The sequence below is a fragment of the Pelodiscus sinensis genome, chromosome 1, assembly GCF_049634645.1.
Source record: "Pelodiscus sinensis isolate JC-2024 chromosome 1, ASM4963464v1, whole genome shotgun sequence".
In the NCBI taxonomy this organism is placed as follows: Eukaryota; Metazoa; Chordata; order Testudines; family Trionychidae; genus Pelodiscus; species Pelodiscus sinensis.
Genome location: NC_134711.1, coordinates 193,564,748 through 193,591,942, shown reverse-complemented (window position 1 = coordinate 193,591,942; position 27,195 = coordinate 193,564,748). Strand labels below are relative to the sequence as shown.

At 42.3% G+C, this 27,195-nt stretch overlaps 1 protein-coding gene across 1 annotated transcript in view; it reads right to left on the bottom strand.

The window, feature by feature from the left end:
- LOC102458176 (amine oxidase [flavin-containing] B) overlaps positions 1 to 27,195 on the bottom strand; it is a 71,597-nt gene that overhangs the window by 32,512 nt on the left and 11,890 nt on the right. The window contains exons 2-3 of the mRNA XM_075912844.1: positions 8,633 to 8,727; positions 8,003 to 8,140 (exon numbers count right to left, since the gene is read on the bottom strand). Coding sequence (XP_075768959.1) covers positions 8,003 to 8,140; positions 8,633 to 8,727 — 233 coding nt within the window. The remainder of the gene's footprint in view (positions 1 to 8,002; positions 8,141 to 8,632; positions 8,728 to 27,195) is intronic.

The following is a 27,195-nucleotide window of genomic DNA, read 5'->3' as shown; positions in this document are numbered from 1 at the left end:
AATCTTGTTTGATCATGTAATTTTTCTTATTCCTTCCATCCACACAAAAACCGTAAGGGCATACTTGGCAGAGTTCAAGCGAAATTCATTGATATTTAGTATTTCTGAATGCAGATAAGACAGTACTGAGAGGAGCGACTAGGTACTGTACAATTTTGTTTCTGCAACTGTGCATAGCACCTTTTATCCTGCTGTCATACTTTCATTTGTTAAAAAATAATCTAAATGTGAATTCACAGCTTGCAATTACTGCCAGATGCCTGGCACTAGAAAGTGAAGATGTACATTTATCCACAGGGTGGGGCCAAAGCAGACAGCACAAGGGCAAGGTCCTTACACATTCCCATCAATGATTAGTACCTCAACTACAACATGGAGAGGATCAAGTTCAGGGGTCAGACCATATTTTAAGTCTCTCACTGTTCAGTCCTTGGCCTCTCTTTTCAGAATGTCAGTGAGGCTGACTTCACAAAGATGGTGGTGGCTGTGTTTTTCCACGATATGGACTGCTACCTCTCCTCACTCTCGGGACCATTTTATAGCTGGGTAAAATTTGAGGTGAAGTCAAAAAGTTCCATATCCCAGTACCAACACATTCAAGCACCAAGTCCCTCTGTGATCATGTAATTTAAAAAATGACTTTAAATGTCATAGAATCAGAGAATACTAGAACTGGAAGGAATCTCAAGAGGTCAGCAGTCCTCTCTAGACCATCCCTGACAGGTGTTACCCTGCTCTTAAAAATCTCCAGAGCTGGAGATTCCACAACCTCCTTAAGCAATTTATTCCAGTCCTTAACTACCCTGACAGTTAGGAAAGTTTTTCCTAATGGCCAACCTAAACCTCCCACACTGCAAGTTAAGACGATTGCTTCTCATCCTATCATAAGAGGGTAAGGAGGATGTTTTTTCTTCCTCCTCCTCGTATCACCTTTTTAGGTACTTGAAAGCTATGTCCCTATAATGGGGCATCTGCCCTGCACTGTCCCTTTAAGGGTAAAAACCCAGCCCGAGGAGAGGGCTGAGAGCAAAGCCCACAGCTGTGGCAGATAGTAAGTAGCCAATTAGAGCCCAGCTGGGACTACATAAATAAGGGCTACAGGAGGGAGGAAGATAGACTCTTGCTCTAGCTGGGGAGCAGGAGAGACCTGGCTGCCAGGAAAACTGGAGGCTTCCTGAGACACCACAGCAGGGCTGGGGAAAGGCAGGCAGGGCAGGAGAGCTCTGACCTGGCTTCACTCCCAGGCTGCAGGGCCTGAAGCAAGGGGTGAGAGTGCTAGGGCTGTGGGGAGGCGGCCAGGATAGGCAAAGGCAGCAGGTCCACACCCCCTTGCCAATGATGAGTGGCCACTGCAGACTGCAGTTTGCTGCTGTGGCAGGGGCTAGATGAAGACTGGTAGTGGGTCACGGAGGCAAGGTGGGTATAGGGAAATTGCGTGTTCCCTGGGAGGGGAGGACCACAGAGTAAAGAGACTGATAAACACCCCCTGGAAGGGGGCCGAGAGACACTGGTGTTGGCACTATTGGAGGGCAGTTCCTGAAGGGGATGCCATGGTCTGGGAGTGATATGGGTCCAGAAGGGACAGCGTAGAGTGCGGACATGGGGAGACACCAGCCAGAGAGAGGCACCCTATGGGCTAATGAGCTAATTCCCAGGGCTACTGGAAGGAGGTGCCGTGGCAGTGAGTCCGTCCCATGAGAATCCCCTCTCAGAATTCTCTTTTCCAGACAAACAAATTTCTAGCATAGGTCATGTTTTCTAGGCCTTTAATAATTTTTGTTACTCTCTCTAATTTATTTGGCTTCATTTTCAAACCATGATATGCTCAGCTTCTCTCAAGACGAAATCTGATTCTATACAGTGGCCTAATTCCTACATGCACACCAGCTGTCAGTGTTTCAGAGAAATAATCCCTATTAATAAGACCAGGGGAAAGAGGGATGATGACATTTTGAGTCACCTGCCACTAATGGTAACTACGATTCTTGCATAATTTTAATTATAATGCATTCAGAGAAAGAAGAGATGCACTAAGAAAAATTGTCTAAATTTAATCTAGTCATTTAAAATCCATTTAAATCATTATACACTAAGCTTTGCTAATAGAAATTGCCATTAATTTTTGTAAAGCAAGAAACAGACTTAAATAAATCATATTGCTTAATTCGTATGGATGTACAATATGTACAATTCTACAGAAATACACGAACGCCACTGATCCATATGCTTACCGATACTGTCAATACTTATCCCATTGCCAATTAAATCCCAATACAGCAGTGTATCACAGCTGTAATTCATAAACAAGACTATAGCAAACTACATTTTAATAATCACTGTCATTTCCGCAGTAATATTGAAAATGAATGACACCCAGGAGGGCTGCAAAGAATTTCACACAGACTCACATGAGTATTGTGACCTATTCTGATTAATGCCCATTTGTTATTTCAGTCAAAGATTTTATGTAGACAAGAGTAAATATTCACCATCTGTCAAAAGAAAAGTGATTTCAGCGACATACCAGACAATTTAGCTCACCTGGAATTCCTCCTAGGAGTTTCCAGGCTATGTACGCTAGTGGTACTGCTGGCTCAGTCTTGAATACAGTACAGCACCCTACCTCATGCACAACCAGCCAGCTCTGTTAGCTAATGCACAGGTGAAGACAGAGCTCCACCTTCCTCTCTGTTGGGAACATAGCTCTTGTGAGGGTTCTAGGAGGCAACAGGAGCTGTCCTTGCTGCCAAGAATCTGTACCAACTCTGTGAAAGGACTGCATCCTGTCCCACTCCATTAACTTATGTAGGGGCTGGCCAGTCCAGCCTTCAGTGTTTTGAAAATATCCAATGGGATTTGACAACTGTCATTTCATGAGAAAAGTTTCAGGTACACTACATGTCTGGACAGATACCATCTTCAGTAGTTACTGCTTGGTATTTTCAGTGCACCACCATAAGACAACAGGGTGTGCGTCTAGACTGGCAAGATTTTGCATAAAAGCAGTCGCTTTTATGTAAAAACTTGCCAGCTGTCTACACTGGCCACTTGAATTTGCGCAAGAGCACTGACTTTCTACTGTAAGAATTCAGTGCTTCTTGCGCAAATACTTTGATGCTCCCACTCAGGGATAAGCCCTCTTGCACAAGAATACTTGCGCAAGAGGGCCAGTGTAGACAGGCATCTTAATTTTTTGCGCAAGAAAACCCGATGGCTAAAATGGCCATAGGAGCTTTCTTGCGCAAAAGCGCGTCTATACGGGGCCCGGATGCTTTTGCACAAAAGCATCTGTGCCAATCTAGACGTTCTTTTGAGGAAATACTTTTAACGGAAAAACTTTTCCGTTAAAAGTATTTCCGCAAAATCATGCCAGTCTAGACGCACCCAGGGAGTTTTAAAAGATAAATGTGTTGTTACCTCTTACAGCGATGCCATAAGACACATGCAACATAAGAAACACGATATTCCATTACGAACAGTTCTGGATGGTGGCAAGAAACATGAGTGTGAATTATAATGAAGAGCTGTATCATAAAAAGAGCACTAGTGAGTCCACCCTAGTCTCATGGATTGCCTTGGAGGAGTGAGCTCTGTCAGGCTGCTGAAACACAGGTGTAAAATGGAATGTTGTGATGCTGGCAAGAGCATCTGGAAATTTTCTGCAGATGGGAATGGGAAAGATGAGATCACAGACATGAGCATGTTGGCATGAGATGTGTTGTTGCAAGGGTGGACTGTTCTCTTTTTATGGGAAAGAAGCACTTTTTAAACTCAAAATTGGAGGATCATTAATTTCAAACACGTCAATAAAATCTTACTATACATTATACTCACTCTGGCTGTGAGTTCATTTTTTCAAGAACTCCTCCTAAATGGTAAGAGCTAGGACCACCAAATTTGGTATGCAGCATCCTCTTATCATAACTTAAAGCAAGGTCAGGGTATGATTGTGCCAGAATAACGGGATACATGTGGGATTCGATAGTATCTCATAAAGAGGAAAGGAAAGAGTCTGGTAGGAGGGAGTTAAACCATAAAATGACTACAGGGGCAGCCAGGGGCCAAAGATGGGGACCGGACAGCAAGGGACAGGGTGAAGAGAGAGACAGCTATCTACTATAAGTTTCAGAGAGTTTGTTTGTTTGTGTAGGTCAGTTTGTGTGTCTGTCTGTCTCCCAACTTGGGGTATGCACTTCTCCTCCAGCTGTGCCAGCTGCAGCAGCCATGGAGAGGCACTTCTCACCTGACTTCAAGCTGCTGCAGTGACAGAGGGCTGGCGTTGTCCTCTCTCCCCAGGGCCCCCTGCATACTGAACCCCTCATCCCAAGCCCCACTTCAGAACAATTATTTAAATGAAGAAAAACAAAACTTATTTGAGTTAAGGACCCAAGCAATGCTGGGTAAATCTTCTAGTATTTCTATGCACAGATTTTTTTTAGCACCACCTCCTAATTCCAGCCATTACACCTGACAAATAAATTTCTCTTTTGTATATGATAAAAATTGCAGATCGTTGTTTTAAACACAAAATTTTCATGATCATATAGGCATTGATAATGGGATTAGCCTAAAGGGCTTTGAGATACAATAACAGTCACATCAATAGGCAGCTCTGCTGATAATTTGGTAAATCCACATCCATATTTAAATGCACTCCTTTAGAAGGATTTTTGTCCCATGCTTGATATAAATTAACAGTAATGTAAACAGATGGCAAATATCTGGATTATATATATATTGTCTGGGTTTTTTTTTTAATCCAACATGATTGCCAGTAGAAACAATAGTCAGCATTTTGATAAGACAAATAAAACCTCTGGACAACATTTTCTTAAATCACTATACAAGAGGCTTCTATATAAAAATAGTTTGATTTTAAGAAATATTTATCTCCCACAAATCAAGTGAACAGGAACTGCAAGCACTTAGAACCTTTGAAAATTCAGTTACTTAAACAGCTCAATAAAAATCATATATTTAGGATCTTAATATTAGACATGCATGTTTGTAAATTCTGGCATATAAGCATACATTGCTTCTGCTGGCTTTAACTTGCAGAAACCAGCACACACTATTCCCAGAGCTATGATTATTTTTCTAAATAAGGCTGATGCAATAGCAAGCAAAAGCAAATACAGTATGTAGATTTAATCTCCTTTAAAAGACTAGCAAAGAGAGACATCACTGTTCACCAAAACAAAATATGCAGAGCAAGAATTACTATGTTCAAACGTCTATAAAGGTATCAAACAATGCAAAAAGCAAGGAGGAAAAAAATCATGCAATAGAACTGGGTACTTAAAGAAGATTAAAGAGAAATAAATGCAGAACCAAATCTAGATGACAAAGCCTAATGAGGAGGGACTTACTCAGAGATAAACAAGGCACAGTATTTAATTTTGCTGTACAAAGAACCATACATTATTCAGATTTTAAAAAACCACTGAAATGAACTAAATTGACTTTAAAGGGCTTGATTTTGCTCTTGGGTATACATAAAAGCAGTAGCTAATTTTAAAAGATGTACAGGGATTTCTGATAGAATACTGTAAAGAGAATAGAAAAATTAGATTTCATCAATTCCCCAAGAGTCACATTAGTAGATTTGGCCTGCACTACAAAGTTTGGAGTTAGTGTTTGGATCTGAATCCATTTAGAGCTGGCAGACTTTTGGACACTTTGAAATTCAGTTGACAGGACAGAACTTCGGTCAAAAGTTTTGATATCTTCCCCTAGATTTCAGGGTGCAGACACCATTTGTCACCATCTAGACTGGCCTTTGGTGTGTGCATTGCTTCTGGAATACTGTGAGGAAAAGCTTTGGAAGCTTAAATGATTAAAGGCAAGACATCTGTATACTTACGCAATTTATAAATAATAACCAAGAAATCAAATTGCAAGAAGCCAGGATTAAGAAACGGAGTTAGCTGTACAATAGAAGTTCCTGCCTCATTTAAAGCACTCACCCTATTTACTTAATTATAATTAAGGTTTCTATTTATGATACATTGTAACATACCATATTATTTTTTGTGTATGATGCATGCCTTCATATGTGTTTATGTTGGGTTACTTGCTATGAGAATTTGTTAGAGAAATTGAGCAAAACATGAGATCAAGAGAATTTGTTAGAGAAATTAAGCAAAAAATGTAAAACAATGTTCTACATAAGGAACATCCCAGAAGAACGTTCAAACACAACAGCCAGGTTCATAGCTTTGAAGAGGCAACTCGTCCGCCCAATCCTGGAAACACTACTGTTATGTCCAGGCTAAGAACAGAGAAATCAAAGAGAACACTACAACATTAGAAAACCTCAAAGATCTTAGAAAAAGGAGGGGTTCTGGGTGAGCTGTGAGGGACTTCCCAGGGTGTATGTGAAACGATGACAGGTTGGCAAAACACAGGATCAGAGAGCGATTAGCTGCAAGGACAAAGAGGAACAGGCTTAACTAAACAAGGACGAACGGTCAGGTCAGGTAAGAATTATGTGTTTTGGCTTTGATTTATTTTCTTGACCCAACATGCCTAAATACCATGCTCCTGTTTTCTAATTAATACTGGCTTATTTTGAAAATTTTGTCTGAGGTCGCCAAAAACATCCACTGGTTACACACTTTTTAAGAAGGAAATTCTCCAACTGTGATCCAAACTACTTTGGATCTGCTGAAAAAGCAACAGAGACACAAAGCAAAGATGAAACCGTGGACCCAATCGCAAAGTAGTAGAATCACAGGGTCCTGCCTTGAGATTTTGGCCTATCACTAACCGAAATACCTTCTAAGAAAAACTGTTTAAAGGACAAGAGGCAAAGCATGACCTTTAGATCCGTGACAATAATATTATAATAATATTCTTCCATTGTGGGATAAATAGAGAAGTAAATGGAAAAGAAGAGGTAAAAATAATCATAATGAAATCAAAACATTTACCTTTAAAGAAATAAATATTTAACCCTTGACAGTATTTGATATCCCATCAATTATATTCCTATTATAATAGGAAAGATACATTATGTACAGTCAATTCCCATGGTCTTATTGATGCTGGTGTGGTAGTAAGAATTATTCAGCATCAGCATAAAAAGCTACATCATTGGCTTTGAGAAGGGGCTTTTTTCATAAGAATCAGACAGGAAAAATAGTTGAAAAAAATACGACACTGAAGATCTTTCATTGCAGTTGTTAAGTCTGTTAAATTTTTATTTAAATTTGAATTACGCATCGAAAATCTTGAAACTTTACTGGCTGCACACTTCACTTGTCACAAGACCATATAACAATAGCTTTCCACAGTATTACACCCATATGGGTAAATGTAACACTTTGAAAGTCTCTCTTCTAGACGGATGCATGATTACTGCATGTTTAACAGGTGGAAAGATATTCTTTTGTGTCAGGCATAGGACAAGGACTCAGAACATCTGGGCTTTTGCTTTGCCACATAGATGTCCTTTCTTTCAGATCTTGGATGAGTCATTTGGGAGCCAGTTGCATAAGATTCTGAACACCCTCAACTCCGAGGGCACTCAGCACTATGTGAGATCAGAGCATTACTTAAGCTGTGTTGTAGTTCCCCCATCTGTAAAACGGGCCTAATATTTGACTTGGAAAGCTTAATTCTTTGTCCAAAATTTTCAGAAGTGGCCACCATCTTAGCTGTGCCCAACTTAAGATATATCCACAGCTTCTACTAAATGTTAGGAGGAGCTGTCAGTGTTCAGCACTTCTGAAAGTCAGCGCCAGGCAGCTATGCACCAAAAAAAATCAGTCAGTAACCACCATCAAAAACACTGAGTTTAACACATTCTGAAATCTTTTAATTGAAGACACAATATGCAAGCACAAATTACTACATTAAGACTTCACAAATGGATCCATTAGCAGAACGTGTTTATAGTACGTCGCTACCCATTTTCTAAAAAGGCATCGCCACTGAAATAAAATTACAACAATCTACACTCATCTAAATCAGTGTTTTTTAGAGATGCATCCGACCTTACCTTGACATGGTGAATAAGATGTTCTACTTCATTCACTTTATATGTCTCTATTCCTAGCTCTTTAGACAACCGCAGGATGCGATTTTGTGTCGGCCCCACGTATGCTCCTCCAAGGTCCACATACTGGACTTGCTTATTCTGGTTTCCCAAAAGACAAAAGAAGAGAGCCAAGGCATTTTCAATCTATCATGAGATAAACAATGTAATTCAGAAAAGCTATTTGTTAATTGAGTATTTTAAGCCAACTTCCCTGCCTCCCTACCCTGTTTTACAGAAAATCTGCAAGAGGAAGCCACAGAGGCAAAAGCTCTGCAGTAGGTCTCTTTACAGACAGTTCTGTAGAGCGTCATTGCAAGGTGAGTTTTTGCTACATACAGAATCCTCTTTTCCTTCCATGTGGAAAAGATTGGAGAGGAGGTGTGATAATCCCAGAACTTGTAAATAGTCTGGAAAATTCTGTGCCAGCACAGACACTCCACACTTTTCCCCACACCTGGTTCTGCATAGTCAAGGACTTTCCTGCTTGCCTCCCTTCTGGAATTGCACCCTCCAAAGGGGTTCTTCAGTACACAGGTGACTCTGCTCAGAAATCAGCACAGTAATGTAGATACTATTTGTGGGGATTCTTACCCTTGCAGTGAAAGTTCTTCCTCCAACCCTGTCACGGGCTTCCAACACCACAACACTCAGGCCTGACTCAGTCAGCAACTTGGCTGCTGAAAGACCTAAAGGACAAATGAGAAACAAGAGTGAACTACTTCACACTGTGGATTCTGTAGCCAGTGTGGCTTCTGGACAGTCAATAGTTAGCACTCACACATTTAGCAAGAGGAGTTAGGAATTTTGATCAGGGCCAGATTAAAACATGCCGAAGCCCTAAGGTATGTCATAGGAACATAAGAACAGGCATACTGGGTCAGATCAAAGGTCCATCTAGTCCAGTATCTGTCTTCTGACAGTGGCCAATACCAGATGTCCCAGAGGGTGAACGGAACAGGGAATCAACAAGCAATCCCTCTCCCATCACCCATTCCCACTCTCTGACAGAGGCTAGGGACATCATTCCTACCCATCCCAGCTATTAGCCATTGCTGGACCTAACCTCCATGAATTTATCTAGTTCTTTCTTGAACCTTGTTAAAGTCCTGGCCTTCACAGCCTCCTTTGGCAAGGAGTTCCACAGGCCGACCGTGCACTATGTGAAGAAAAACTTCTGTTTGTTTTAAACCTGCTACCTATTAATTTCATTTGGTGACTCTTAGTTCTTATGTTATGGGAACAAGTAAATAATTTTTCTTTATTCACTTTTTCCACACCAGTCATGATTTTACAGACTTCTGTCATACCTCCCCTTAGTCTCCTCTTTTCTAAACTGAAAAGTCAAAGTCTTTTTAATCTCTCTTTGTATGGGACCCATTCTAAATCCCTAATCATTTCTGTTGCCCTTTTCTGAACCTTTTCCAATGCCAATGTATCTTTTTTGAGATGAGGCGACTACAACTGTATGCGGTATTCAAGATGTGGGCATACTGTGGTTTTATACAGAAACAATATTATCTTTCCTATTCTCTCTCCCTTTTAATTATTCTTAACATTCTATTTGCTTTTTTGACTGGTGCTGCACATTGAATGGATGTTTTCAGAGAAATATCCACAAGGACTCCAAGATCTCTCTCTTGAGTAGTTATAGCTAAATTAGTCTCCATCATATTGTATGTATAGTTGGGATTATATTTTCCAATGTGCATTACTTTACATTTATCAACATTGCATTTCATTTGCCATTTTGTTGCCCAATCACTTAGTTTGGTGAGATCTTTTTGAAGCTCTTCACAGTCTGCTTTGGTCTTCACTATCTTGCGCAGTTTAGTATCATTTGCAAATTTTGACACCTCACTGTTTACCCCTTTCTCCAGATCATCTATAAATAGATTGAATAAGATTGGTCTCAGTACTGACTCTTAGGGGACACCACTAGTTATCACTCTCCAGTCTGAAAACTTACCATTTATTCCTACCCTTTGTTTCCTGTCTTTTAAACAGTTATCAATCCATTAGAGGACCTTCCCTCTTATCCCATGACAACTTACTTTACTTAAGAGACTTTGGTGAGGGACCTTGTCAAAGGCCTTCTAGAAATCTAAGTATACTATATCCACTGGATCCCCCTTGTCCACATGTTTGTTGACCCCCTCAAAGAACTCTAGTACATTAGTAAAGCATGATTTCCCTTTACAGAAACCATGTTAACTTTTCCTCAACAAATTATGTTCCTCTATGTGTCTGACAATTTTATTCTTTACTATAGTTTCAACTAATTTGATCAGTACTGATGCTAAACTTACTAGTCTGTAATTGCCAGGATCACCTCTAGAGCCCTTTTAAATATTAGCATCACATTAGCTATCTTCCAGACATTAGGTGCAGAAGTTTAAAAGGCCCCATAGCATTACCAAAGAAATTTATTATTATAACAGAAAGGATAATGAAAATAGAAATAAAGTTTTACATGTGCATACATAGTAGTACATAGGCAAGAATGCAACTAAAAACCCGTCTTTTTTTGTATTTAGAGGTCCATCAAAATCTGAGGCCCTAAGATATATCCTATATAAATTGTACATAAATCCGACAACTGATTTTTACTATTGTTGGCATCCTTTGGTTTGCAAGAGACGGTGCAAATTGCAGCCCATAATATACATGGTATTTGACTATAAAGTGTTTGTAAGTAAGGCTGTTAAGAAGCAGGTAACTGGTTAATCATGTAGTCGATATAATTTGTATCAACTACACAATTAGTTGATCGGGGAAGCACTCTATCCCAGCTTGCACCGGTTCCAGGAGCTACATCCGTTTTGGCCCTGTCATCTAAATGTAGGAGGAGCTGGGTGCACAGGCAGCTTTGCTCCTAGTACATTTAAACTGCAGAGCTGCAGTGAGAATAGCTCCCAGAGTTGGCACGAACCAGGTCTGAGCAGTCCTGGCTCGCGCTGGCTCCAAGACTGCTACGGCTCTACATTTTAAATGCACTAAGAGCCTAGCAGTTCCTACTTCATTTAAAATGGAGAGCCATAACGGAGGTAGATCCCGGGGCCGGTGCAAGCCAGGGTGGCTCTGGGGCCACTGCGGCTCTGCCCCAGAACCCTCCCCCCGCACACACCACCTAGATGGTGCCAGGGGGAACCAGATTTTAAGCCAGCTCCCTATTCCTACCTCCCACTACTGCCTCTGATACAGAGGCAGCAAGGGAGTGGGGGGGGGGGGGGGAAGTGAGTAGTCACTCAACTACCTGATAAGCCTAGGCTTATTGGGTAGTCAACTACTCGCTTACATCCCTACTTGTAAGCGGAAAAAATTTCCAATGGCACAACTAAAGATGAATATAAAATAAACTAGCAGTCACATTTTCATGTGCCAAGCACCTTCAACTGCCAATGGTTTCAACTGGGCCAGAGTAAGCTCAGTCCTTCTGAAAGGCAGTCTCAGTTTTGGGGGGGGGAGGGTATGGATGGGAGGGAGGGAGAAAGAGTCATTTTGATGTACATGGAATACACACATGTGCAGTTCTCTGAGGGGGGGGAAGCATTCAAGAGTGTATTATCTAATTCTAGAGTTGTCTTTATTTTTTTTAAACTCACCGCATGAAATTGACAAAGTCAAGTTTATATCAGGCCTGTCCTCGTTTAGATGGTTCAATCAAGCCTGCTCTAAGCAGCCTCCTTTCCATGCTAAAACCTTTTAGAGTCCCTTAATATTTAGAAGACATAACAGGACAGGTTCCCTGCCTGCAAAGAATTTACACTTCAACCAAAACTAAACTGAACTAGTGAGCGTGGCAAATAGCAGAAGCGGAATGAAGGGTGGGTAGCAATTGTTCTGTTCATTGCCTCTCTACATTATATATAACCACTTCATTCTCTTCCTTGCCACCTAGGCACCAGCAGTGATAGCACTGAGAGCATAGGAGAGAGAGTCTTCTTGTACTGTGATCAGGTGCCCTGCAGCCAGGAGGAGAAACTGCGGCGAAAGCCAGACTCAGTCCCTGCAGCCCTGGATTGGTGCATTCCCAGTCTCTTGGTGGAAATGGAATATGCACAGTGCAGTGGGTGTATAGGAGGAGCTGCGAGGGAGGGAATATCATGCTCAGTGCAGACAGAACCTTCAGAAAATTTACTTGCCAAAGTTTACCAAGTCTCTACTTACCATATGCGAACAGATTTTTCAGAGGCTTGTAAGTAGGGTAAAATTTCACGGGGGAAGCAAAAGGCTCATAGCTAACAGGGATAATAATAAGGAACAATGAGAAGTGTCTGGTCTAGCAGGTATAGGCAACTAAAGATGATAATTCGCTTCTCTCTCCTGGCCCTCTGCCTGCCCAGCCATTATCAGCTGATAATGTCCTAGAGGTACTATTACAGCTTTTAGGGATAACTTCACCTTTGACTGGGTATTTCTTGAGGGTGGGAAGCTGTGCCCCAGTCCACACCATTTCCTGCTGCTCTCATTGGCTGGGAACAGCAATCCAGAGCCAACAGATGCTGCGATCACCAGTACCTGTGGCTGAGCAGTTAATATAAGCAGCGGCAGGCTGCTGGGGCTAACCCCGGCGAACCGTCATTGTATTATTGTCCACCCCTACCCTAAATTATATAAACATGGAGAATCTGTTGGAAATAATGATATAACTGAAAAGTAAATTAACATAGTAATGACTGGCATCAATTTTATAAGCTACATTTGATGACGATGGGAGAAAGGCATTTAAAAATGTAATAGGTGTCGCAATGGGAAAAGCATATAAATGGTAACCCTGTTTTTGGAGCAAATGCAGAATTCTGCTGTGTGTGTGGACTCAGGAGTAATTTTTTAAATTCCTGTGGACAGAGCAATCATGTATTAACTCCATAAATCAAAGTCCAGGAAAAAAAATCTTTTATATGCTGTGAAATCTTGTCAGCTGTTCAAAACTACACATTTCAGCATAGCTACTGATTTATCTATCTTTTTTTCCCCTTGGTTTGCAAACAGAAAACACCCACTTTAAATTTGCTTAAGATTTTAGAGTTTACACAAACAGACCAACATAAAGGATCGTGTCTAAAAATGGACTAATTCTCCTGTCATTTGGATTTTTTCCTGCAGGATATTTTGTACCAAAATGGTATTTTTTTCCTGAGATGTCTATATACACTCATTGCTGTGGAAGGAACATGCAAATTTAGGAAGAAAAAAAGCACAACCTATCTTTTGTCACCAGTTCAAAGAGCAATAATTTAGTACAGCTTCCATTACAGACCTGCTTACTTCAAAAGAAAGCAAGGAACTGTATCCACAACCAATTCACATAATGAAAAGGACATACCGAGTGCTGCCATGGCAGCACTGTAGCCTTAATTCTGATTCCTCCGTGAGGATCAATACCTAGAAAATTAATGCAAATAATAAAGAAGCAGAGAGAAAAGGTCTCATCTGAAGCCTTAGACTGAGAGTACAGTTGTGCTTAGAACAGGTTAAACAAGGCAAAAGTCGTACGCCTTCAGAAGTTACTATGGCAACCTGATATCAAAATGCATCCACTTGAAGATACTGAGATGAGATTGCCTTCTAAAGCTTTTATTCTGTGAGTTCAAGCTACAGAAATTGTTTCTCCAGCATTCAAGTGACTATTTTACTGAAGTCTCTTCAATCATAATGATTTCATATCAAATCCAAACTTATTTAATTTTTGGCAGTTGGTGGTGATGGTGGATCTGTTGAACAGAGCTTTAAATAACAAAACTTCCCCATCAACATTCTCCTCACAGCTTCCTTAAAATAGGACAAATTAGACCAACAAGCAAGACAACAAAACCTGTGCTCTTTTGTCAATTGTTCAAAACCTAGAGGATGGCTTAGAGTTTGTCCAAGTGCAGAACACAGATCTAATCCAGATTTTTCCACTGACCTCTTTGTATTCTCTGTATCCTGAGATAAAAAGAAACCCCAGAACTAAGCACACTTGACATTTGAGGTGTTCTCAAATTTTGATCCACTTTAGAGCTCTGATCCAACTATACCAGAGATTGTATACATTTTATTAGGATTGCAATACTCTTTCCATTTTAAACTGTAGTGTCCTTATGAGATTTTTATTGAAAAATGTTGATGTTCCTATTCTTTTACTTATGGCATTTCCATATAGTTTCTGAGAAAAGCCTGCTGGATTGTTAAAGTAGCCTATGACAAGTCAGTCATTCATTTCTTTCTCCCGCAAACCAAGCTCAACACCTCTGCAGTATACCAGGTTTCCAATAAGTGGGTTTTGCTCACAAAAGCTCATGATACTACATATTATTTTTGTTAGTCTCAGAGCTCTGGTCTACACTAGGGAGTTATTTCAAAATAATTCCCCGTATTTTGAAATAACAAGCGGAGTGTCCACACTACCAAGCCCGTTATTTCAAAATAAGAGACTGGTTATCTCAATAATGCCTGCTGTCCACGAGGAACAACACTTATTTTGAAATAGTTATTTTGAAGTTGAAGTAATGTGGACACTCCATTGTTGCTATTTCATAGAATCATAGAACATTAGAATTGGAAGGGACATTGAGAGGAAATTGAATCCAGTCCCCTGCCCTCACAGCAGGACCCAGCACCCTCTAGGCCATCCCTGACAGATGCCTACCTAACCTGCTCTTAAATATCTCCAGAGATGTAGATTCCACAATCTCCCTAGGCATTTATTCCAGTGTTTAACCACCCTGACAGTTAGAAAGTTTCTCCTAATGTCCAACCTAAACTTCCCTTGCTGCAGTTTAAGCCCATTGCTTCTTGTCCAATCCTCAGAGACCAAGAAGAAAAAATTTTCTCCCTCCTCCTTGTAAACACCCTTTTTGATACTTGAAAACCACTATCATGCCCCCTCTCAGTCTTCTTCTTTCCAAACTAAACAAACCCAAGTCTTTCAGTCTTCTTTCATAGGTCATGTTCTCTAGACCTTTAATCATTCTTGTTGCTCTTCTCTGGACCTTCTCCAATTTCTCCACATCTTTCTTGAAATCTGGTGCCTAGAACTGGACATGATACTCCAATTGAGGCCTAATCAGCGCAGAGTAGAGCGGAAGAATGACTTCTCGTGTCTTGCTAACAACACTCCTGTTAATGCATCCCAGAATCATGTTTGCTTTTTTTGCAAGTGTCACATTGCTGGCTCACATTTAGCTTGTGGTCCACTAGTACCCCTACATCCCTTTCTGCAGTACTCCTTCCTAGACAGTTGCTTCCCATTCTGTATGTGTGAAACTGATTGTTCCTTCCCAAGTGGAGTACTTTGCATTTGTCCTCATTAAACTTCATCCTATTTACTGCAGACCATTTTGAATGATGACCCTATCCTCCAAAGCATTTGCAACCCCTCCCAGCTTGGTATCATCTGCAAATTTAATAATCATACTCTGTATGCCAAAATCTAAATCATTGATGAAGATATTGAACAGAACTGGTCCTAAAACAGACCCCTGCAGAACCCCACTTGTTATGCCTTTCCAGTATGACTGTGAACCATTAATAACTACTCTCTGAATAAGGTTATCCAGCCAGTTATGCACCCACCTTATTGTAGCCCCATCTAAGTTGTATTTGCCTAGTTTATTGATAAGAAGATCATGCAAAACCATATCAAATGCCTTACTAAAGTCTAGATATACCACGTTCACCGCTTCTCCCTTATCCACAAGATTTGTTATCCTATCAAAGAGAGTTATCAGATTGGTTTGATGCGATCTGTTCTTTACAAATCTATGCTAGCTGTTACCTATCACTTTATAATCTTCCAGATGTTTGCAGATGAATTCCTTAATTACTTGCTCCATTATCTTGCCTGGCACGGAAGTTAAGCTGACTGGTCTATAGTTTCCTGGGTTGTTCTTATTTCCCTTTTTATAGATGGGCACTATATTTGCCCTTTTCCAGTCTTCTGGAATCTCTCCTGTCTTCCATGATTTTTCAAATATGATAGCTAAAAGCTCAGACACCTCTTCTATCAGCTCTCTGAGAATTCTAGAATGCATTTCATCAGCCCCTGGTGACATGCAGACATCTAACTTTTCTAAGTAATTTTTAACTTGTTCTTTTTTTAATTTTATCTTCTAAAGCTACCCCAATCCCACTAGTATTCACTATGTTAGGCATTCCTTCATCATCAGACTTCTTGGTGCAGACCAAAACAAAGAAGTTATTAAGCACCTCTTTTCCTGTTATTGTTTCTCCCTCCTGACTGAGCAATGGGCCTACCCTGTCCTTGGTCTTCCTCTTACTTCTAATATATTTGTAGAAAGTCTTTTTGTTGCCCTTATGTCTATAGCTAGTTTAAGCTCATTTTGTTCCTTTGCCGTTCTTATCTTGACCCTGCATACCTGTATTATTTGCTTATATTCATCCTTTGTGATTTGCCCTAGTTTCCACTATTTATGTGACTCCTTTTTGATGTTTAGATCATACAAAATCTCCTGGTTAAGCCAAGTCGATCTTTTGCCATACTTTCTATCTTTCCTGCACAGCAGAATAGCTTGCTTTTGGGCCCTTAATAATGTCCCTTTGAAAAACTGCCAACTCACTTCAGTTGTTTTTCCTCCTACTCTTGCTTCCCATGGGATCTTACCTACCAGCTCTCTGAGTTTACCAAAATATGCCTTCCTGAAATCCATTGTCTCTATTTTGCTGTTCTCCCTTCTACTATTCTTTAGAATCATGAACGCTATGTTTCATGATCACTCTCACTCAAAATAATGACTCCCCAGAGTCATTCAAAAAAATTACTCCCCGGTGCTTCTGGGGGCTCTAAGTCAAGGTAGCGCATCCACATTAAAGGAGCCTGCCTCGGACTAATTTTGAGGCTTCCCTATAGCGTGGAGATGCTATTTCGAAATAGTTATTTTGAGAGTTATTATTTTGAAATAAGTTATTTTGCCCAGTTTTAGATTCACTTTTAAAGACTTTTTTTGTGATAGTAAACTTTTAATTCTAGTTGTATAATGAACTTTATATCTAATTGCCCTATGTTCATATTTATAACAACACACCAGTTATTAGGGGAATTTAATAACAGGAACATGTTAGCTGATGAAATTTCAAGACTTTGAAATAAGCTTTAAGGTCTATAGTAAATAACACTCCCAAACTATTATTACATAATATAGTAGCCCAGGCTGTGTCCAGACTCAGGGTTTTTTTCGAAAAAAGTAGCCTTTTTTCGAAAAAACTTCACCTGCGTCTAGACTGCAGCCGCGTTCTTTCGAAATTAAATCGAAAGAACGCGGCTTTTCTTTCGACGGCGGTAAACCTCATTTCACGAGGAAGAACGCCTTTTTTCAAAAGTGCTCTTTCGAAAAAAGGCGTTCTTGAATGCCAACAGGGCTTTTTAGAAAGAGAGCATCCAGACTCACTTGCTGCTTTCTTTCGAAAAAGCGGCTTGCTTTTTCGAAAGTACTTCTTGCAGTCTAGACGCTCATTTTCGAAAGAGGCTTTTTCGAAAGATACTTTTGAAAAAGCCTCTTTCGAAAGAGGCTTGCAGTCTAGACATAGCCCCAGTGTCTGAGAGTCTGTAACGCTGAAATGCTGGCTGTTCCCTCTGGGGGGCGCTGTTGCCTGAAATGCTGGCTGTTCCCTCTGGGCGGCCCGTGCTGCATGGATAGTGCGGTGCCCAAACGGCCACTTGCGCCACTTGTTCCCTCGCGGCGGCCCAGCTGAATGGCGCAGAAGTCAGGTGAGTGCCATGGCGGGAGGTGAAGGGGGGGCGGGGTGGTGATATGCAGCATGACATCGGTTCCAGGCCCCGCCCCCTGGCTGTGAACGTCACCACCCCGCCCCCCTTCGCCCCCCGCTGTGGCACTCAGCTGACTTCTGCGCCGCTCAGCCAGGCCGCCGCGTGGGAGCAAGTGGCTCAAGCGACCGTTTGGGCTCCATAATCCCAAAGCAGCATGGGGAGAGTGGAGCCCAAACGGCCGTTTGGGCTCCATGGACCCCCGAGGGAAAGGCAGGAGGGGGAGGAGGGCTGAAAGAGAGAGGGGGGGAGGCAGTAGGAGAGAGAGAGAGAGAGAGAGAGAGAGAGAGAGAGAGACGGCGTGAGAGACCGGAGGCTCAGGAGAGAAGACCGATGTGGAGGAGAGACCTGAAAATCCCGTCTTATGACGGGCTAATTGGCTAGTTATTATATAATATTCATTGCAAAATATATACAATTAAAATTTTGTATAATAAGTAGTCTTTAGCAAATTAGTTTATTGTGTGTTACTGTGTTTTAAAAGCACCCCTTTATAAAAATGAAATGAAGATTTGAAAGTGGTGCAAGTGAGAGACGGTGAGAGCAACAGAGTGAAGCAGCAATTAAGAGTTTAAAGCCAATAACATCATTTAACATAGAAAAGATGCCTCAGCCATTAGACAGTGACCAAACTGACAGTGACACTTCCAGTTCTGATGATGAAAACTTTGTACCCACAAATGACATTTCAATGCCACTGCCTCAAAATGAGGAGGTCATTAATCAAGACACAGAAATGACAACAGTAGTGACAGATGCAGAATCTATGCTTGATTTAGAGACTATGCAGGCAGAAAATGAGGACCTCAGAGATGCTGCACAGCTAGAGCAAGAACTTATGACTAGCACAGGACACAGTGTAACAACAGAGGCATCAGAACCTTATATTGGACTTCTTGATAAGAATTGTTCAAATGTAGTCGTTTCTCAAAGTTAGTTGTTTTCAGATTCCAAATAATATACTGTATTGAAAAATGCGGAGAACCATGCTTTTCCCACTCATCTGCTGACAAAAACTCTTCCAAATGGAGAGATCTACACAAGAGACTGGCTCTGCTGAAGCATGGAAAGGCAGTCTCTGTACAGTGTACCCTGTTTCATTTTTAACAGTAATACTTCAAATGCATCAGTACTGTCTGATCCATACAGTTGGAGTATCAGTAGAGGTTGGTGGAAGTTGAAAGATCAAATACTTTCACATGAAATTTCAGTATCGCATAAAGATAACTATATTACATGGAAATCAGCTAGTAGAGCAGCACTAGCTGACAGTTCAATTGAAAACTTACTCTCAAGTGAAATAAATAGAAACTGATAACTGGAAAAAACTCCTTGAGTGCATATTGAATGTCATTCTTTTTCTTTCTGAACGGGGATTGATTTTGTTTATAGGGTCACTGATACATTCACTGGAACAAAACAGAAACTTTCTCAGTACACTTCTGCTTCTTAGCAAGTATGACCCACTTTTATCAGGCCATGTTAAGCCTGTGTGTGAATCACAAGAGAGAGAAAGATGCATGCAAGTCCATTATCTGTCTATCTGAATACAAAATGAGTTTGAACGATGGGGCACATTTGTGCAACAACAATTCTTGAAGAGATACAACTAAGAGTGCTAAATATCGGTTAATTTATTAATTGAGAAGTCAATGGAATTGACTACTCAACTAGTAGTCAATTGACTACTCAACTAATAGTCCATTGACTACTCAACTAGTTGATAGGCACTTCCGTGTTCCTCCTTTGAAATGTACAAGAGCCCCAGGAGGGACTCTTGTACATTTCAAAGCTGGCACACTGCATGCAGCCCAGGCCAGTTGGAAGTCCAGCTGACTCAGGGCTCCATTCACTTTCAAAGCAGAAGCACCCATGTGGAGCCCGGAGTCAGTGAGATTTTCTGCTGGCCCCAGGCTGCATGCAGTGTGCCAGCTTTGAAAAGTAAAACAGTCCCCAATGGGGGCTCTTGTGCATTTCAAAGCAAAAGCACCTACATGGAGCCTGGGGTAAGTGGGGGAATCAGAGTCCCCCACTGACCCCAAGCTCCATGTGGCACTGCCACTTTGAAATGCCATGCGGAGCCAGGTTCAGCTCAGGACTCCCCAGCTAACCCTGGGCTCTGCGCACTTTGAAATAATGCACGTGGAGCCTGAGATCAGCTGGGGAGTCCACGCAAGAATCCGCAGAGGATCCACACAGTCTGCCCACTCTTGTGCATGAAGATTTACAGTAAAGCATGGGAAGAGGGCTTCTTGCTCAAGAGCTACGCTCTTTTCTAACAACTGTAAGCTCTCTTGCACAAGAGCCCTTGCGCAAGAGGGCAGTGTGGACGCATGGCAGGGGTTTCTTGCACAAGAAAGCCCTATGGCTAAAATGGCCATCAGAGCTTTCTTGTGCAAGACAGCATCTACACTACCATGGATGCTCTTGCGCAAAAGCACATGGCCGTGTGGACGTGTTCTTGTGCAAGGTTCTTGCACAGGAACTCTTGCGCAAGAACCCACCAGTGTAGTCATAGCCAGGGACTGCAAGACTGGATCAAACCAGTGGTCCATCTAATCCACTATCCTGTTTCTGACAGTGGCCAGTACAAGATGCTTCAGAGAAGAAACTTATAAACAGGCAGGTGTAGGATAATCTGGCCCCCGAATTAGGACACACCCTGGTCTTTAATATGTAATGTTTCTGATCTACCTTCTTTATATCTTTATGGGTATGTCTACACTACCACCCTAGTTCGAACTAGGGTGGTAATGTAGACAACCAGAGTTGCAAATGAAGCCCGGGATTTGAATTCCCGGGCTTCATTTGCATAAAGCCGGGCGCCGCCATTTTTAAATGTCCACTAGTGTGGACTCCGTGCCGCGCAGCTACACGCAGCACGGACTAGGTAGTTCGGACTAGGCTTCACTACTACTACTCACGAGGAGTAATGGTAGTTCGGACTAGGAAGCCTAGTCCGAACTACCTAGTCCGTGACGCGTGTAGCCGCGCGGCACGGAGTCCGCACTAGCGGACATTTAAAAATGGCGGCACCCGGCTTTATGCAAATGAAACCCGGGAAATTCAAATCCCGGGCTTCATTTGCAACTCTGGTTGCCTAAATTACCACCCTAGTTCGAACTAGGGTGGTAGTGTAGACATACCCTATGAGACTTACCATACAATCAGGAGTTAACAACATTGCCAAGGACGGGGAGGAGGGAAAGGGGCATGTGGAGAAAGAAACTGCAATGATGAATATACTTCTTCCTCACAATAGTCAATATCTATAATCTCTGGTGTTCTACTTCTCAGTCTGGAGCTAACAGCAGATAACAGAGTCAATACAGTGTACACAATATAAAAAATTAATGTTATTAAAATTGAAGTTACAGAGCACAACACAATAAAGCTATCTCAACACTCTAGAAGAACTTCCAAGGAGAACCCATATATTCTTGGTCGAGACAATTACAATATTCTATGGAGAGCACAGAGGGAAAGAAAGAAAAAAAGATACCCCAAGAGGCAAAGCAGGGATGATGGGGAGTGGGAAAAAAAACCAGTCATGGCTCCAAGGGAACCAACCCTCTGTGCCAATTTCACAGGCTATAGAAACTAGCTCTGCCTAGTTACATTTTTGGTTCCCTGATTTACATTTTAGCACTTTCTTCAAAACACCCTCCAAGTTTACTCTCAGCAGCATGATATATGAATAATATGGTGCAGCTTACTACAATACTGAACGCAACAGGCCCTAGGGCAGAGAAGTGGAGCAGAGACACATCTTTTTGTTCACAGCTAAGCTGCTATTTCCCATGTTTTGTTGTTCTTTGCAATCCCCTACATCATCTTTATTGCATTACTGTGCTAGAAACTGGTATTTAATAACATTGTTTTTCTATTGCTGACTGCTCTTAATGAACACAATCTGATTACCAGTCAGACGCTGAGAGATTAAATTTGGCATGGGTCACCTTTACCTTTGTGCTTGCTCATTGTTAGTGAACAAGAATGTTTTAATGGAAATAATGGCTTGTGACACTATCACAAGACATCATATGCAAGACATCATGTTTTCAAAGCCTTAACCTTGGTCCAGCTTCAGTTTGAGGCAGGGCAGAGAGGTGGATTATGCAGGCATTTTAAAATTTGTATTGACATTACCGAAAGGTTGAGGTTTTTTGCTTTTTCAAAGAAGATTACAAGTGTGCTATATATTTTCAGTAGATACCCTGTGATCTGTATGCTAACAAACGGCAATGGAGGAGAGTGAACTGGCCAAAAATCAATTCACATGACAGTGATGATGCCAGGGCACATGAGATCATAATAGATAATCCCACCTTCTACCCCTGAAGAGAGAGGTTTGCATCTTGGGAATGTTTCAACATCCAAGTTGCTCCTGAAGTTCTAGGTGACAGTATTGCTCAAAAGTGCAATCCCAAGGCACAGTCTCAGCCAGGATACTGATAAGATTCTCAACTTCTGTGATGTGCTACAGCATGACCTGGACACTATTTGGCTGAGAAGCCACAGCCTCTCTGATTCCAGTTACTGAAGTAACACATGCATAATACATGCACTTTCAGGAAGAGGACCTTTCACCATGCCATTCTGTATGATTGTTCCGTTAAATAAAAGAGGGCCATATTAGCTAGTTTGTTAGCCTTAATATAATGCAGATTTCCTGAAGAAGTAAGTACCTTAGGGTATGTCTACACTACAAAGTTAATTCGAACTAACAGACGTTAGTTCGAATTAACTTTGATAGGTGCTACACATACAAACCGCTAGTTCCAACTTAATTCGAACTAGCGGAGCGCTTAATTCGAACTAGGTAAACCTCATTCTATGAGGACTAACACCTAGTTCGAATAAAGTAGTTCGAATTAAGGGCTGTGTAGCCCCTTAATTCGAACTAGTGGGAGGCTAGCCCTCCCCAGCTTTCCCTGGTGGCCACTCTGGGCACCACCAGGGAAACTCTTCTGGCCCCCTCCCGGCTCCGGACCCCTTAAAGGGGCACGGGCTGGCTACGGTGCCCGTGCCAGGTGCAAGTCTGCCAGCACCCAGCCAGCAGACCCTGCACCTGGCACGGCATGAACCAGCCACCCGATGCCACCCAGCCCTCCGCCTCTTCCCGGGACCAGGCTGGTGGCTCCCAGGAGCCTGCCCGGGGCCGCAAGAGGCGGGCGCCCGCCTGGTCTAGTGCGGACATTGTGGACCTCATCCACGACCTCCGCACTAGGCACAGGAAAGTGGCCGTCTAGGGCAGGATAGCTGCCAGCCTGGCCACCCAGGAGCAGGTTTGCATGAAAATCAAGGTGAGACCCCCGACCCTGAGCCCTGAGCCCTAGAGCTTAGAATGGCCGTACTGGGTCAGACCAAAGGTCTATCTAGCCCAGTAGCCTGTCTGCCGACAGCGGCCAACACCAGCTTCCCCGGAGGGGATAGACCGAAGACAATGACTAAGCCATTTGTCTCGTGCCATCCATCTCCAGCCTTCCAAAACAGAGGCCAGGCACACCATTTCTACCCCCTGGCTAATATATACCCAACCTCCATGAATTTATCTAACTTCTCTTTAAACTCTGTTCTAGTTCTAGCCTTCACAGCCTCCTGCAGCAAGGAGTTCCACAGGTTGACTCTTTGCTTTGTGAAGAACAACTTTCTGTTATTAGTTTGAAGCCTGCTACCCATTCATTTCATTTGGTGTCCTCTAGTCCTTCTATTATGGGAACTAATGAAGAACTTTTCTTCATGCACCCTCTCCACACCACTCATGCTTTTATAGACCTCTATTCTGTCCCCCCTCAGTCTCCTCTTTTCTAAGCTGAGAAGTCCCAGTCTCTTTAGCCTCTCTTCATATGGGACCTGTTCCAAACCCCTGATCATTTTTGTTGCCCTCCCCTCTCCCCCCTCTCTCTTCCCCTCTCCCACCTCCCTCCTTTTCCCAGTCTCCCCGAGTTTTGTTCAATAAAGAGAGTTTCTATTTTTGAACACACGTGTCCTTTATTTTGTACATCAGGAAGGGGGGCTAGGGAGGGGTAAGTGGAAGGAGGTGAGGGAGGAATGGGGTACGAGTCCCCGAAGAGGACTGGGGTGGCTCTGCGGGCTCCTCGGGGTGGAAGCTCTCCTGAAGCCCCCCGATTGACCCTCCCCCGGATGGCAGCCTGCGGCAAGTGCAGCCGGGCTGATGGATGAGTGCTGTGATGTGCCGAGTGTGGGCACTCCAAGCCAGGACTGCTTTGCTGTCCCTCATTGAGTTAGACAAGCGAGCAGGGAACCCCTGAGAACTGTCTGTCCGGGGTGGGGGTTGGGTCCCTTTAAGCACAGCCCTCGGCTAGCCTGAGACAGTAGCTCTACGCTCTAAGGCCTAATCTGATGCCCTGCCGGCACTGCTTCCGGCCATCCTTAACCTCGGTTCAGGGTCCACTCAATGTGGACATGCTAGTTCGAATTAGCAAAACGCTAATTCGAACTAGTTTTTAGGTCTAGATGCACTAGTTCGAATTAGCTTAGTTCGAATTAACTAATTTGAATTAATTTAGTTCGAATTAGTGCTGTAGTGTAGACATACCCATGGGGTATGACTACACTACCACCCTAGTTCGAACTAGGGTGGTAATGTAGTCAACCGGAGTTGCAAATGAAGCCCGTAGAATGAGGAGTAACAGTAGTTCGGAATAGGAAGCCTAGTCCGAACTACCTAGTTCGTGCCGCGTGTAGCCGCGGGGCACGGAGTCCGAGCTAGCAGACATTTAAAAATGGCGGCGCCCGGCAACATGCAAATGAAGCCCGGGAAATTCAAATCCCAGGCTTCATTTGCAACTCCGGTTGACTACATTACCACCCTAGTTTGAACTAGGGTGGTAGTGTAGACATACCCTTAGAGATTAGCGGTTAGATGCGACAGTCAGAGTCACACTAGAAAACTCTAAGGCAGCCAGAAACTTCTCTGCATGAAACAGTTTTGTAGTTACAGAACAATACTTTTGGTCTTTAGAGTATATGCACTGAATGCAGTTCTGAATGCCATTAAAATGAGAATCATCTGTGTTAGTGTGAGACCTTCCAAAAAGTGACAATTTAAGAAACTAAGAAGCACAGACTGTCAATATGCTTGTTTAAAGTATTTGTACAGGGATAAAGAATTACTGCCCAGGCTAGGCAAGCACAAATTGATTTTTGCTGACATTTCACATACTAGTGCATGTACTAAGTGTGTTCTATAGCAAGCCTGATTCATAACCCTCCCTCTGACTTTGATGGGAGTCCTTCTGTGAGTTAATATTGCTTAACATGAGGCAGGATTATAGAATCTGGCCCATAGTTATCAATGACCCTGATACTAGTACAATACTTTTATGCAATTCATGTACTACACACCCTGCCGTAGTGAGAGGGGAAAAAAATGATAAGAATTGTCATGGAGATCACTCCAGTTTAATTTGTCCCAACCACAGTATCTGCTAGGTCATAGATAGTCAAATACCGCCCACAGACCAGATCCAGCCCACCAGGATTAGCTCCAGGCAGGTCCCCACTTATTTACCTACACATCCATAGGTACTGGCAATCACAGCTGCCATTGGCCCCAGATCACTGTTCTCGACCAATGGGAGCGGCAGGAAGTGGTGTCCCGCTCTGCGCCACATCCTGCTGGCCAGGAAATGGTGATCCACAGCCAACAGGATCGCGATTACCGGTACCTACAGCCATGCAGGTAAATATAACGATAACAGCCTGCCAGGCACTAGCCCTAAGCTAGTCTCCTCACCTCAAAAAAGATATTTTGGCCTTGGAAAGGGTTCAGAAAAGGGCAACTAAAATGATTAGGGGTTTGGAACGGGTCCCATATGAGGAGAGGTTAAAGCGACTGGGACTTTTCAGTTTAGAAAAGAGGAGACTGAGGGGGGATATGATAGAGGTCTATAAAATCATGAGTGATGTGGAGAGGGCTGATAAAGAAAAATTATTTATTAGTTCCCTAAATAGAAGAACTAGAGGACACCAAATGAAATTAATGGGTAGCAGGTTTAACTAATAAAAGAAAGTTCTTCTTCACACAGCGTGTAGTCAACCTGTGGAACTCCTTGCCAGAGGAGGCTGTGAAGACTAGGACTATAATAGAGTTTAAAGAGAAGCTGGATAAATTCATGGAGGATAGGTCCATAAAAAGCTATTAGCCAGGGGATAAAATGGTGTCCTTGGCCTCTGTTTGTCAGAGGCTGGAGAGGGATGGCAGGAGACAAATCGCTTGATCATTGCCTCTCTGGGGCACCTAGTGCTGGCCACTGTCGGTAGACAGGATACTGGGCTAGATGGACCTTTGGTCTGACCCAGTACGGCCGTTCTTATGTTCTTAATGTGGAACCTGGCCAGTTTTAAGCACATATCTTAGATCCCCAATCCTGAAAACTGTGGCATGCAAGCTGTTCACTGCACCTGTGTAGAGCTCCATTAATTAATTTCATTGAAGCTCTAAATGAGTCAACCGTGCACCCATGTGCAGATCAGGGCCTTACGACACAGTGTCCTTCTCAGCTACTTGGGTACAAAATCAGGGAGGTGGTAGCTCAGGACAGAACTGAACCATCTAGTTATTCTGAGAGTGCCCAGCAGATGAGTAAAGCTTCCTATTCTATCCATCGTGTCTTCTCTTTTCAGGGGAAAATATTCAATTGCTAAAACTGGGCCTTCCGCGTTTCAGGAGAATATTTTTATGTTCAATTTCTCAAACAATCACTTATAGGTTCTGTTGGGGTAAAAATAAATTACAGTAATACCATTATGGTTTGGCTGCACTCTATTTTTTTCTAATGAATAGTGCCACAAGAATCTATCCAGGAACCAAAATATATTTTTGATGTAGAAGTGGGGATGGGTTGCTCCCTAGCTGAGATATGCTATGTGGTTTAAAACTGACAATTCCAAAACCAGAGCTGTCAGCCAGCAAAATTCAGGTGGGGCCTCTTGGATAAAAGATTGAATCAAACCTGTTACATGATTTGCACCAATTTGATACAGGTGTGCAAAAACAAAGAGGTGGATAGGATGCCACAGCAGAAGGTGACACTGACAGAAAGGTTTAAACCAATGCCATTTATACCCCATGCCTGCTTCATTTACATCCAATATGTACCGTACCCTACTGAGTAAAGTCACCAGTTAATTTAGACTCATTTTGTAAAGTAGAATAAATGAGCAGTGTACAAAAAAGATATCTTGCTTCAATATTTAATATGTTCCAATCAGTTATCTGCCACCAAACCAAACATAACATATGGTTTATATGCAAATTATGTAGTCAGAATGTACAGCATGAACTGGTTGTTTGATCAGCTGTTACAGTGGGTAGTGGACAAAACAAACTGCATTCAGTGTTTTATCTCAATTGTCTAAA